The following is a 15,809-nucleotide window of genomic DNA, read 5'->3' on the forward strand; positions in this document are numbered from 1 at the left end:
TACCTTACAGGAAAATGACTTAAAATGTTGCTCAATTGAATTTACTACTAGTAATCAGTATCAAACTAAATTTAAAAAATGCAAGAATTTATTAGACTTTAAAGAAGAGTGAAAGAAAAAGATAAAAATCCAAGGGAAATCTACAATCAGATAAACCTGTTATCATTTTGTAGACAAAAAATGAAATGAAAACCATTTGTTTGCAAAGTGTTGAAGAAGATGTATTTAAACAGAAACAACCTTTTCTTAGATTAACCTTTAAATTTACAAACAACAACAAATTTAAAAAATATCAGATTACGTGTCATTCCATTAATTTTCATAATATGAATAATTTTTTCGCATTAATCGCAATTGGCATCGTCAGAAAACTTATGAATAATATACCTGTTTCATATTTTGGAGGTCCGTGTTTGCTATGCTCCTATTTTTGTATTGTTTTAGGGACTTTTGATATTGATTACTGTTTGTTATCTCCATATCCTTCTTTCATGAAAAGCAAATTCATTATTAGTTATATTATTAGATAGAAGCTAGCATTCGTTGAAGGATATGGAGGTAACACAGTATATCAATATAAACAGTATATTAATAGCAAAGTCCATAAAACAGTACAAAATAGGAGCAGAACAAGCGCGACCCTCCAGAACATCAGAAGTGGGATCAAGTGTCATGGAAGAGTGGACATTCCCTGCCAACCGGTCACTCCCACTGCGTGCCCCTCGTCAATGTCGGGAAATAATTACAGAAAATCCATCGTCGATTCAGTGTATAAATAATGAACTAACAATTTGTAAGAAGTCAGGATTTGACTCAATTATAAATTGTATTTGCTGACGACAAAGTCTTTGTATCGATCATAGAACTTACGAATTGATGACTATTAATAAGACTACTGAAATTCTTGTTTCATAAACTTGTTTGTCGATAATTTACCTCGTATTAAAAATTGTTCATAGGTAAAGCATGCTCTTGCGAATCGAATCAACTGAGATATTTAAACTCCGTATGCAGGTGATAAATATATATTGCTGCATGTGTAAGGGAAGTTGACCAAAGAAAAGTTAAAGCTATCACATTTATCATAGACTTTGGTTGTTAGATTACCATTGACGTCTTTTTAAGTAAAATACTCCAATATGAAATAAAGGAGTCAGACTCTGGTGTATGTTTCATCTCAAGCTAACCAGGATAATAATATAGCATTTCCACATAAAAATGGAAATTATCATTATTAATTGACAATGTCGAATTGAAGGCCACACCAAATAGCAAGTGTTTTCTTTCTTTCACACATAAGATTTTGCACAAATTATGCTTCTTATGAATACAAAAAGGTCTGGTAAAAATGGAGCGAAATTTTTACCCATGGGAATTCCAATAGATTGTTGGAAGACATGATCTCTAAAAACAACATAGATTTTGTCAATCATAAACTCAAGCATCTTTTTTATGTCAACTTCAGCGTACGTGTATATACAATCAGAATGTTTTTTAACAAAATAATTCTGCAAATGACCAATGAAAAAGTAAGTTAATCACGAGTTCATATTAATAATTGATAAAATCTGAAAACAATTTATAATACATAGTCGATATATCTGATTTAGAGTTAAAGACTAAAGCGTGCTTCATATCTTCACCTTTACGCCTTTGAAATTATTTAGTTATAATTGAGGAATATATATTATCATGTACATGTATAAGTTTATATTACAAATTTTATGCATTACACGTTCATTAAACGTAATGAAAAACTCATAACAAATTCTATAAGAATGTAAAGGAGATAAAATTATATGGTCGTATCAAATAGAACACATAACAGAAGTTATGGTTTATTCATTTCTCCCCTCAGCTTTTCTTTTTGAAGCCTTAACAGTTCAACTTCCTCCTGAAATTTGAGTTTCTGCACTTCCAGAACTTCTATCTCGGTCTCAGTCTTCTTTATCTCCAGCCGCAATGCGTCCTTCTGTAACAACTCCAGGCCTTTCTTCTTACACTGGGTGTATGATGTTGGAGAGCATAGGTCGTCAAGCACCTGTTCACAGCTAGATGTATTTGACGTCAGGTTTTTCTCATTATCGTTTTGCAGATCTAGATTTGTCAGAAACGATACATTAATACCAGTTGCAATCTAAAATTTTTACTTTATACTATAATTTATCTTGTCTCTGCAAGATTGTTGTCATAGTTTCCAGATGTCCTTATTAATTCACTCTCACTTTCGATTTTTCATTCTATATTTTTAAGTTGAACCTACTTATCACGATAAGCCGTGCTGTTGCATTGTCCACGCCAACTTCATTCTTTGCTTCACATCTGTATAGACCTTCGTCTTCCTTCCTCGACTGTTTAATGATCAATTCTCCTGTCTGTTTGTCAACCTCAAACCTCTCTCCTCCTAGCTCATCACTACTTTCATCCTAAAATATCAGAATATGTCACGTTGAACATTTATTTTACAAGCATTTTTTTTTTATCTAATGATTTTTTATGTTTTTTTTTTTTTGTAATGATTAGTACGTTACCAAGAAATTATGCAAAATTATTTTAATGATTGATCATACCAATGGTTCAACAGCAAATTAATCACAATGTGTGGAGTTTTTTTTTTATACAGTAATAACTCATCTAGCGGTAAGAAAACATTCAGTCACACAAATTCACATACATATTGTACACAAGTTAAAAGTATCAGCTGAATTTATTCATGATCTTTCCACTCCTACAAGATTGTCACAAGTTTACTAGTATATGATGACCGGCAAGCGAAAACCACCCTTATGTGCATTATGACGTTATCGAGAAAACGAGCGCTAAAGTTGACGTCATAAATGTTTGCCGAATTGTGCAAATAAATGCAGTGTGAACACACATAATTAATTATAATATTCCTTCATACAGAAAATGCTTAAACTAAACAACATAATGAGTAGTCGTAAGTGTAATTATTTAAGTCCACTGTTTAGTATGAAAAAAAAATGATTTACAGCAAACTGAAGGTGAAAATACCACGATCTTCGCCTTTATAAATTTGAGGGTGTTGCAGAAACTCGCGATTATTCCCTATGTATCGAGTAGGACATTTTAGATACCTCGTTATGTCTAAATATAGATACAGCTACGTAGAGGACTATGTTTACGGCGGGTATTTCCTGCTTGATACAGCAAAACACTTTTGTCATTTTGCACGAAAAATGTCGGAACAACAAAATGCACAATGGCTAAAGCAGCATTTTGAAAGATATACTGTAGACATCGTGCGAAAATATTTTTCATGAAATAAAAACTTAGTCCCATAATCACACTGTTGGTGCTACATCCAAGACATTTCATTTGTTTCAAATCAAATCTTGGCTGCTAACTAAGAGACCAGAATTATTCAAAATCGCAATAACTACAGTATGTAAAATATAAATTATCTAAACAATACAGTAACTTTATTTTTCAAAATAAAACTAAATAAAGCATTAGTTTTAAGTCACAGCATATCATTCAAGGAAAACAATTTAATCCTGCATTTCTAATATATAGTTATTACTCAATTAACTTCTTGACATTCTCTCTCTCTTTCAAAATAGACATATTTTCATTGCACTACCATAATGAAAAAAAATATGCAAAAATGATCCATTCCAGGATTCGAACCCATTCTCTGGTAAAAAGTACTGGTGGAAACCCACCTACATATCCACTAGACCACTTCGGACACGATGTTTTGCGGTGTTATTTAATGTACACATTTTGCATTTCGTTTGGAGAATAATTTTTTTTTCAATTTTTGCTTTTTTTAAAAATGTGCCTCTTTGAAACAAAAATCGGAAATGGCAGTTTTGAAGAAAATTCCTGCCCCTTTGTGTATATACCAAAATTATTCTGTTTCAAGGAGGCACTTTTTCAGAACAATAGGGATTCCCTATTTAAAAAACGGAAAATCTTATACATTTTGCCGTGAGACTGCTTTTCACATCATTTAATGGCAAACTGGAAGTCAATATGCAGCTTTAAAATATTGTTTCTCGTTGTGCTTTGTATATTGTTGCATTTGAAAAAAATTAATATGAGTTTCTCCAACAAAAAAATTCTTCTTTTAATCTGCTACACATTTAGGGAAAATAACAAAAGAACTGCAACACCCTCTTTTCATTTTCGAAGAAAATTTTCTTTTTACTTCTAAAATACAAATATGGGGGAGAAATGGCATTTTATCTTTAGACCAGGGCAGCAACAAAATGGACATAGATCTACACGTATTCAACATTATTTTGTCACTATTTATTTATATTTTTCTATGTTTATGATATAAAGCATAGAAAACTAAGTGTAAAGCTAAGGCGTTGGATTTCATACAAAGGTGTGTAAGTTTATTGCAAACTAAATATGTACCAAAAATCAAAAACAAGCTTGAAGAAATGGGGAGGCGGGTCACAGAAATATAATTTATCAGTATATAATTGAAGTTGGAAAACAAAGCCCTCAGTAAAATTTGGCCGGAAAAATATACTTGACTATGACAAATGAAAAAGTTCGTTCTGTTTTGCTTTCTTATTCTTTGTCCGGAACCCAACCCCCCTAAAAAAAATAAAAAAAAAGAAATCACTTCCTATGTGTCTAAAATAATCTACATGTGTTAACATGTCAACATGTACAGATACTGCTAACGAAGGGAAGTAACCTGCATTATACTTATTTATTGTTACCTGGCAACAGGAAGCGTTGAGTATTCACCACTTCCTCCAAAGATTTTTCGGTATCTGCGTGTATCTTATTTGCATGTTTAGAGGGGAAAGAAGGAACTGTTAATTATTCATTCTATACAATATTTGCTAAAATGAGTTAAAAAACAAACTGATATTTTTTGTTTAATTTTTTAAATATGTTGGAATAATAATGCAACATTATGAATCCTTCGATCAGTTAATCAAAGACAAATGCAGCCTACATGTTTTAGGAAAAGATGAGAAATTATCATGAAAATAAAATCATTTAATCTGTAAATTATGTTGTATCCTAGTACTACATGGTTTGGGGTGGGTATAAGCAACTACTTATACTTTGATTGGGTTATAGAAATTATATTAATTAAATTGATTCAAATAAAACTTGAAACTGATGAAATATTTAGCATGAGCCTAATACATGTAAGCTAAAATTTCAATGTGTCATTTAATCAACCAATCAAACCACAATTACACAACTGTACAATGATCTAGCATCGTTTTTGAAAGGGGACAGCCAGAGAAAAAAAAATTAACTTACCTGAAAAAAGTTGACAAGCAAAATGTCCAAACTCGAAAATCCTATTTCAGGGGGGGGGGGGGGATAAGCCACAGGAAGTAAACATGCAGTGGGATTAACATCATATTCAAGGTTATTTTTACAACCCGTTGCACCCCTCTCAACAAAATTACAACAGGTGCATTATGCACGGAACTGTTCTTATGAGCTTTTGACTCCGCTCCACGTGCATGTATCTGTATGACAAGTTGACCTGCAATATTTTCGGAGTTCATACTTGGCCATGTATGGTATACATTACTTGGTACATGTACATACTGTTAGTATAATGCTCTCTCCCCTTCTCTCTCAAAAAAGGAATTGTTTCAATGATTTTTGCACGAATGTGTCTCACGTCACTCTCAAATCTCGATCCGCATTTATTATGTCCAGAATTTATGTGCGATGATCGTACATTTTGGTCATTGTTTTCGAAGGTGTATTTCAGGGAAACTTTTAGATTCTATAGGCCAAATCAGGTGTTATTTAAAAGTGTACATGGGACAATGCTTCATGTATCATTTCTTTTCAATATAAAAACAAATGCCACGCCAGGTGCACGAAACGCGTGCTTAAAAGAGAAATCAGCCATTACCCCTCCCTCTAAATCTTACGTTTTAAAAACTTTACCCTGTGCGGAATTTTCATCCTGATAAATATTTTTTTTATTAAAAAAAATATGGACCTTAGCCACACTGCAAATTACGAATTCGCTCCTGGTAATACATTTTCATATGAATAGCTGAAACGAATACGCATGTAGCTAATGTTTTAATTGTCTTAATTTTAGAAAAATTGTTGTCTAGGCCTACAATTATAAGCAGGAAACATTTTTCAAATAATTAATTCTTTACCTAAACGAGACATTTATTCATCATGGAGACTAGCTTTCCACCACGAGGCGCGACAAATTCGCATTTTCTGAACATAAGAAAGGGGTTGGGGTGGGGTGTCCTTCCAATTACTGGAAGTTCAGTGCGAAAATTTAAAGTTTCAGTGGGTATAAATTATATTGCAGCAATGTGTATTATATATGCATCTTTAATGCAGTGTCAGAGATGACAATTACTTTGATAAAGCTCTTCAGGCCATTTGAGTGAGATTAATAAGACCGGGGAACATTAACTGGAAAAATTGGAAATATACATGGGCGGGTACAATTCGACGCGGACGTTTTTTCAAACATGGGATTGAAATTGCAGATCGAAACTCAGTTTCAATCCACCTGAGCTATTTCAAAGCAAAGAGTGAATGTATATGATCCAAAAATCAACTATATTTCAACTCCCAAATACATATTGTTTGAAGTTCACATTAATAGCGAGCGCAGCGAGGCGGCGCGAAGCGCCGCTCGCATAGCGAGCTCTTAAAGCAACGCCTGTGCGAAGAGAAAATTCGGACTACTGCACATTCATTCGTTAGAATTTTTTGATGCCGTAATTTCGACCCACAATGCATCACTTGTTTTTAGCTACGTTCTCGCGAGAATCACGCCAAATGTTCAACAAAAAGTTTACTCGCCTTGATTTAATGGATATATATTGAAGATAAATAAAAAACAAAACGTTCTTCATTAACTTTCAGCACTGTTCAGGCTTTTTCTCGGCATATTGCGACTTACATACGTCATGTGACGTCAGAGTCTAGACGCACCAATACTCACGGGCGGTTTGACGAGCCGGATCTAAATCAAAACAATATAAGAGTTTGCGCTTGCTCTAACGGTCGCACCGTCAACATAATATGAGTTTTAGCTTATAATTTTAAGAACGCTAAATATTATACAAGACAAATATTATTTTTCAGGAGATATTTGATTCTAGAATGGGGGGGGGGGTAAAAAATTGTCGTGTCAGGTCATGACTTAACAGGCATATATTTTATTTCTAGGATTATATGAGTGCATGAGTTTTATACTTATGCTCACTGAAAACTGTTGGACAACTTTATTTAAAAATCGTTCAAACACCCCCCCCCCTCCCCCCAACACAAAGATAAACATATATTTACCAAATAGAAATGAAATATTTTCCCTTAAATATTTTTTTTCATTTAAAGCACTGGACAAAAAAAAAAAATTCAAACTGTACCAAAATTGAAATCATTTGTCTTCTGGGTCAATCAGTAATAATGTGCCTACTAGCGTAGCTGAGGTGGATTGAAAATGAATTTCGATCTGCAATTTCAATCCCATGTTTTCCAAACGCCCGCGTCGAATTGTACCCGCCCATTTCGTTGTCTATCACTGAATGTTTTGATTGTAACAGATAGAAAATGACGTAAGCTGTATATTTTCCAATTTTGCCAGATAATGTTCCGCGGTCTTAGAAAGATGCAATCGAATCTGTTCCTCAAACTGCTCCAAAGAAGAATAAATTCATTTGGAAAAAGAAAACCACATCGACAGAAAGTATTTTCGACGAATGTCTTGATTTAATTTATGTGTGAAATAATATACTTTCTCTCTCGTCGCGGGTTCGAATCCCACCTCGGGACATGGAGACCGGTCCCTCGGATGAGACCGTATAAACCAAGTTCTCGTGTCGCAGTAGGCGCTGGCACGAAAAAGATCCCTACCTGCTCAATGACCATCTGGATAGAGTATAATACAAATTTTTTCTCCACCGGAAAGCAGTGGTGTCTCCATATGAGTGAAACATTCTCGAGAGGTACATTAAACAGTACAATCAATCTCTTTCTCTGGAAAATGATAGGGCCGTTTGTTATCAGAATGAAGCTTATTAGCAGACAAAATTTCTGTATTCCGAATTTATTCAAATTCATATACGTGAGACACAGGGAAGTTTTTCAGTGGCCTTATAAATTTTGATATCAACAGCGTTCATGTACTATCAATTCGCAACAGTTACTTTCATTCATATCGACTCGACTTACCATGATCATGAAATTGTTCAAATTGTTCAATAATAAAATGACGAAAAAAAAAACCACTTCTGAAACAAAAGAGCATTCAAACTATGAATCTGGTCTGAACTGTGTACATGTATTTCTTTCTTTTTTTTAGGGGGGGGGGGTGGCATAAAAGTATTAGTTTAGAGAATTTACGAGCATAGACCATATAAATAATAAACCTCCTCCCCTAAAAAGGAAAATAAACTGACGAAAATGATTGTAAAAAAAAAAAAGAATCAAAACATCTGGTGTCTCTCTTTTAAGGGGGGCGGGGATAAAAACCTGATATTTCTTTTAAAATGCTAAAATCATCGATCATTAAAAGTGACAATAACAATGTAATTAAATAAAAATTACTTATGTTATGCCATTTATTGTCCGAAGTGATTTTTCTTGTACAGTTTTTACAATAAAACTATGGAAATATGAGAACAAAAAAAATTGACGTTGTCCGATAAAACACGGCGACATGACGAAGAATTTGTATTTTTTATTTGAAAATTTCACTAATTTTTAGTCTTTGAACAACTACATGTTATATATCATTTGAAAGAGGAGAAAATTGTCCATCAGGATCACTAAACCACTCAAAATGTCAAAATTTTCCCTTCAGTGTGGTTTTTGCTTGACGGTCATCATATACTTAAAGATATACATAAATATCCCCACATACTTGATGAATGTGAGTTCATGGTCAATGTAGATTTTCAAAGAGTTATTGAATTTTAATGTTCATACCAACTAGGTTAAGGTACTCATGACAAACTGCTGGGATTTACAGTTTTTTTTGTCTTTTTGTCAATGAGGAATATGAACAAATAATCACCTTAAACCAATGGTACTTTGGAGACGGCCTTCCTGTAGCTTTGCACACGAAGCGGTAGTCATTTCCTTCCACGACCTGTCCAGCACTTGGGAAGTTATTATTTTTGGACGACCTATAAAAATTGATAGATTTTTTTTTAAAACAATTGACAGAAATCATACTTTATTCAGAATTTCAGTTAGTTTTTTGTTTTCTTAAAGCGATTGTGTCAAAATTAATTCTACTCTGAAAGGCAATTTTTAATACTTAACATAGACCATCGTAGTAAGAATCGAGTGACTTGTCTCATTAATATATATAAAGATATTGATAGCCTTTATGGTGTATTTCAACCTGGACCCAAGGATTCATTGATTTTTTGTAAACTCTTTGTTTCCGAAATATGAATTAGTCGGAATAAAGTACATTCTGGGTATAACACGATCCCAGTGACTATGAAATTACGGAGATAACGAACGGTGTCCATAAAACAATACAAAGTAGGAGAAGAGCAAACACGGACCTCCAAAACATCGGAGGTGGGTTCAGGTGTCATGGAGAAGTGAGCATCCCCTGTCGACCGGGCACATCCACCGTGCGCTTTTTGTCATGATTGAGAAATAACGGTAAAGTCTTCGTCAATTTAGTGTGAAAATAATAGATTAACAATTAGTATGAAATCAGCAGTCTTGCTGATATTCTTTTTTCATTAACTTGTTTGTCAATAATTTACCTCGTTTTAGAAATTGTACATAGGTAGATCTTATGCACTTGAGTATCGAATCAACTGAGATATATAAACTCTTACATATAAACTATATATACTGTAGTCATCACGGTTATCATAGAAGTATTTTTCTAGATTACCATTAACGTCTCGTAAAATATTTAAATAAAAACAGATGTATCAAACTCTATGGTCTTAAAATTACGGCATCCTAATGTAAATAAGGTTGTTGAAATCCCTATGAAATCAACTTATGTGTGAGTGTCCTGCCTCGATCGGTATGTTTCAGTTATAAAGACTAAGAATTTATTTTTTTCTTTTTCTTGATATTTTTAGAAAAATGTATAGTTTCTTTCATATAATTGTAAAATTGACTTATCAATTACATTATGTACAGTAACTAGAATCATGGGTGAATAGCTCATGGTAAGGACTTCTCTTATAGTACAAATTTCTTACAAAATTAATTCTCTCCAAAATTTAACACTGTTTAAATCATAATTGCTTACTACAACTGTGTTTTTGTTTATATTGTAAATATAATGGGGCAGACAAGAGGGTTTTCATTGAAATGATAGTATTCCGCATGTTATCCATGCGATTAATAAAGCTCCATTCATACACATATATACATGTACCCCTCACCTGGAAGACATATATGTCGCAATTTTAGAAGAGGTATACTTAATGGGCATTCATATAGTGTGTTAGATAAAAATTCATGACTAGAGAAGAACTTCAAAGAAATAATGCATTTTCAGTGGTTTGAGCGTCTGCTCTAGAGTCGCGAAGTAAGGAGTCAATCCTTACGTCGCGGGTTCGTATCCCACTGCGGGACGTGGAGACCGGTCCTTCGGATGAGACCGTATAAACCGAGGCCCCGTGTCGCAGTAGGTGCTGGCACGAAAAAGATCCCTCACTGCTCAAAAGCCCTGAGTGCCGAGCATAGGACAAAATTTGCAGCCCTTCATCGGCCAGTGGTGGCGTCTCCATATGAGTGAAAAATTTTCGAGAGGGACGTTAAACAACATACAATCAATTAATCAATCAATCAAAGCATATGAAGTCCGACCCTGACACAAATACCCTTCACCAGGGGTTATCATTTTAATAATCTGGATGAGGCACCTTAGCTGTTCATTGCTATGCATTCAACTTTTCTGCTTAATATTACTGAATAATGGGACAGAATAAGTTTCTTAAAGAAATAATGAATCTTAACTGTATGTTCAATTGAACCCCCACCCCAACTATAAATTAAATCTAATAAGTCTGGGAAATGTATGTTACAATACTGTAGAAGGTTTAGTGACAACGGTTTGACAGCTTGAAGGTAGTCACGACTAATGAAATTTTGTACAGATTGTATTTATTTTGATAGTTTTAGCCCTAAATGCACAAATTGGTTGATATTAAGTCAGCAGTTCCAGAGAAGATGCTAAAATTCTATAACGTCGAAGGAAAACAAATGACACTGGCCTTGTGCATGATTTATGAAATGAGTTACTTGGCATGTATTGTCCACTCCTCCATGGCACCTGATCACACCTCTGATGTTTTGGAGGTCCGTGTTTGCTCTGCTCCTGTTTTGTATTGTTTTATGGTGTTTGGATCTTGAATGCTGTTTTATGGTGTTTGGATCTTGAATGCTGTTTTATGGAGTTTGGATCTTGAATGCTGTTTGTTATCTCCATATATTTTATTTCAGTAATGTCTGGAACAAAATGCGTGTTTATTGTATTTCTTTTGCTTTCAACATTGAAAACGCTAATGTTAGGCGAAAAAATTGTACAGATTGAATTTACTCTTAAGTAGGTTTAGTCCTAGTTTTCAGAAATATAGATCGAAGAAATTCACAGTTTTTGTTTCACTTCATCCATATACATTAAATCCACGAATTGGTTGATATTAAATCGGTGGTTTCCTGAGAAGTTAAAATGCTGAAAGGCGAATGAACGGCGAGTTGAACTGGTCTTGTACATGTACATGAGTGATCAAATGTCAATCTTGGTTTTTTTTTCTCTCCGATCTTCTTTTCCCCACCTATACCTACCAAGCACTGTAACTTTTATATTAATGAACCTAATACGGCCGGATCCAGACACCACGCAAACAAATGTTCCCTCATCCAAACTGCGGTTTACAGTCCTGACTTCAAGACCCTCTGCCACTTGTGAATACCTTGGATGTCCTAAGATTTTGAAATAACATTATAAAGTCTTTCTAAATAAAATTTCTGTAATTTGATTTTATTTGAATTTGCTGATGCTAAGAAATCAATTTGTCATCTTTGTGTTGTAGATACAAAACATGATTAAAACGAATTAAATGGATTTTTATTTTATGTAAATGTGTAAAATTTATAACATATTAAAATAAAATATAAGACAAAACCGTCATACACACAATTGACAAATACTGTACCAATGAAATTTCATCAAATCAATGTCATGCATCTTTCAATTTAGAGAGAAACACAGGAAAAAATTTATGTACATCATTCCATTGTTTTCCAAATGTATTATTTGTATCTCTGAAGAAAAAAAATTGTCTATTTATATAGTTACCTTGACTAATAGATCTGCCATTCTTTGTCAAATAAATTCCATATCCCTTAGGCGCAGTGCACTTAATCAAACCTGGAGTATTCTCTATTAGTTCCTGTGAGCTAGGGGCCATTTCTTCTGTAATTTCTAGGGGCATATTGACATTGACTAAAACTTTGGCGCTCTTAGATTTTCCATTTATTGTTCCATTACAAATATAATCTCCAGAATCCTGTTCTAAAACACTTTTGATAATCACTGACAGAGATTTTCTTGCGAAAGTTACAGCATATACCCTGTAAATATTAACAAAATAAAGGTGTTATATTCTAAACATTCACAATTTTGAATAATAGATTAATCACCCAAGTTCACTAATAAGCAGCATTTGTTGTTCCCGTTGTTTTTGCGAGTATACCAACAAAAACCTATTGGGATTAATATTGCAGTAGAAAGTCTTCACCACAAGTGTTGTAAAAAATACACAGTCCTTTTCCGCAATGTTTATTTATCCTGCAAATTCAGAGTCAATATATGGAAATTTAAATGTTCGTTACTGTCGCCGTTGCGGAAATCATAACAATACATCTATAACTTATGAAAATAGGGGCATATACTTTGTTTATCATTGTCAAAAATGTTTCATAAGATATTTAATATATTGAAATTGTGAACAATACGTGGCCGTGAGTGACCATATTTAATATATTGATAGTAGAAGATGTGTCGTCGGTTTGAAAAGAATTGAAAAATGTCCGTTACGGTGGATTGGAAATGCAGGTGCATCATCTAATGAGAATGGTTTTACATTTTTCTTGTGTGTCAAATAAACCTAAAACTATCCTACATGTGTACAGAGTTAAACATTTTTTGCATAAATTACAGGCTTTTCTAGCAGTATTAAGCTTAATACTACATATAATCGTTAATTGGATTAAACTCAAATGTTCGTTACTATAATTTCTGACACCTTCCAATCTATTGATTGTGCATTTGTTGACGTTCTAAGTTATGAACTTCAAACTAAACAAGAATTAAAAAATAAAAAAAGGAAACAGTCTGAATAATAGAAACATACAGCAAAAATCTAATATGTTAAAAATGTTCGTTATTAAAATGTTCGTTACGTCAGTTGCAAGAAGTGTTACAAAACCGTGTAAATTCTGTCGGGTTCAATATGCTACGTTTTCGTCTATGAAGCACATGATCTCTAAAGTATCTAAGGGCGCCATTTTTCAATTTTAAAAGCTGTATATACTGTGTGGTACATTTTTGAAAGTTGTATGAAGTGAGTATTCTTTTATTGCTATGAATTATAGTATCACAAACTAAATTATACCACTTTAGGTGTTGAAAATGTGCAGGTTCTATTTGAATGGAAATTTTCAAAGAAAATAATAAACCATGTATGATCCATGACCCCTGCACTATTAATCAGGTAGAAATGTTCGTTACTTTTGGTAACGAACATTTTACTACGTTTGAACACTAATAGAATTTGAAATACATACAAAATATGCCTGTTTTTAATGTAATCCCTTTTCCCTTTATGTGCTTACATCTTAACTTATGTTGCATATTCAGTGCAATGGATATAATTTAAAATCGATCAATTTGAAATAATCGTAGATTTTTATTTTCATTTTTTTCAAAATTAACCACGATACATTTTGAGCAAAGACCCATTATGGCTCCTTTTTTTTCTTTCAATGTATGCGACGTAATGTAATTGTTTTCAATATATTAGTTGATTCTGTGAAAATCTTATCAAACTTTTGCATAGCACTGAAACTATGCAGTAACGAACATTTAATTTCTCGATAACGAACATTTTCTCCATTACGGATTTCTATTATGGGCAAATGTAAAGCTGAAATTCAGAAAGCCTACCGCGAGCTGAAACAGAAGGATAACGAAGGGTATCTTGCAAAGAAGAGAGCTATAGAAGGTGTGCTTGTTATGTTCCAAGTGCACAGCTTAGCAGAAACAAACTTTAAGGAAAGAAACGAAAACAAAAACAGAGAGACTTTCTGACTTTGGCGTTTCTATAAGAAAAAGAGGCGTGAAAGAGAAATAGATGGTGAGGAAAACACTTATCAAGACACAAGAGGATATGAAACAGCAGAATCTGAGCTGTTTAGTTACAGGTGTAGTTCCTATTTCCAAATAGAAAAAAAGGTCCACAAAAGCGTTGGAAAGAAGAATTAATCAAAGCAAGAGAAAGGATAAGAGAGCTGGAAAAGCAAAACAAAGAAAAAAAAAGAGGAAGAACAAGTAATTACAAAGAAGATTCCAAAAATTCAGACACAAGATTTTTAGTTCATGGAATCTGACACTCAGGAAAGAAGTTCAGAATCTAATGAAAGCTGCAAAATTAAATGAGAAACAGAAGAATGCAGTTATGCTCAATGTAAAGAAAGCTCCTTCACTCACATCGGTAATAGCAGAAGAGATCAATGCAACTGAAGAAATGTTAGGAGAACTGAGATGAAGGTGGTGTACGGTAAAATTGTCAAAAAATATAGATGCCAAGCATATTTGGCAGCAAAGGCTGGTCAGGACAGAAACTGCATGTCTAAAGTAAAAGCAAAATCTTTGTCCACAGCTCGCTTTGCATGTCGCAACATAAAGAGATAAAGAAAATGTTTGAGAGAAAAGTAACAGAATTCATGGAGAGGGAAGACAATAGCAGATCTTACCCGGGCAAGAACGATGTGAAGAAAACAGATAATGGAGAGACCACAAACACATTGCATATTGAAATGTCCGTTACCATTTGTGTTCAATTTTCATGATATGGCGTTTGATTTGTTGTTAAAAGATCAAGGCTGCCTAATTAGTTATAAATCTATCGTTCTTTATGTCTTTCAACCGCACAATCATGTGAAAAAGCAGAAATTTTGAGGGAAATAAAATGTTCGTTACAATGAAATGGCCGTAACTTACGTTCTCTTTGTGAATTTATATTTACCCCTTTGAATCCTTGTACCTAATTTTTGTATATATATAATATAAAGTCTACACAGGTAACTTTAAAAGGTCAAAACTATGAGTATGTCTTACAAAAACAACTGTTTTTCCAAAATCATTACGAAGTACTCTGCATGTAATTGAATATTAGAATGAGTCTTTAAATGATACATGCAGCCCACAAATATTACATATTTACGAATCATGAGTTTGAATATAAAAGCAGAACAATTTCTGAATAATATTAAAAGCTGATGGATACCTAAAATTCTTCAAAGTAAACAACAGATTTGAACTCGCTTACGAAATGTTCGTTACAATTCGACACTTAACATCAAAAAGGAAAACTTGTGTTGATATTATCGACATAACTCAAAAAATTACATCAAAGTGATAAGAAAAACTCAAATAGTAGAAATAAATTACTTCAAATAAAATTCAACCCGTACGATTTAGCTTCAGAAATTTCAAAACTATGCATCTCCAAAATTTATAATTATGAAAATCGTTTGTTAAATTGTTCACATAAATGTTCCTGCTGTCATTTTCAACATTGTCTGGATGTCTT

The 15,809-nt window shown here is 33.3% G+C and overlaps 1 protein-coding gene across 1 annotated transcript; it reads right to left on the reverse strand.

The window, feature by feature from the left end:
• Window positions 1-1,822: 1,822 nt before the first annotated feature.
• Window positions 1,823-12,591, reverse strand: LOC134260533 (uncharacterized). Its single transcript, XM_062743085.1, has 5 exons — window positions 12,293-12,591; window positions 11,779-11,916; window positions 9,020-9,131; window positions 2,264-2,426; window positions 1,823-2,097 (listed from the first exon to the last, which is right to left on the reverse strand). The coding sequence occupies exons 1-4, from the start codon at window positions 12,426-12,428 to the stop codon at window positions 2,405-2,407; spliced, it is 408 nt and encodes a 135-aa protein (XP_062599069.1). The 5' UTR covers window positions 12,429-12,591; the 3' UTR covers window positions 1,823-2,097; window positions 2,264-2,404.
• Window positions 12,592-15,809: the final 3,218 nt, after the last annotated feature.

The sequence above is a fragment of the Saccostrea cucullata genome, unplaced genomic scaffold, assembly GCF_032062105.1.
Source record: "Saccostrea cucullata isolate Sc308-1 unplaced genomic scaffold, CSIRO_AGI_Scuc_v1 ctg1262, whole genome shotgun sequence".
NCBI classification, from domain to species: Eukaryota; Metazoa; Mollusca; class Bivalvia; order Ostreida; family Ostreidae; genus Saccostrea; species Saccostrea cuccullata.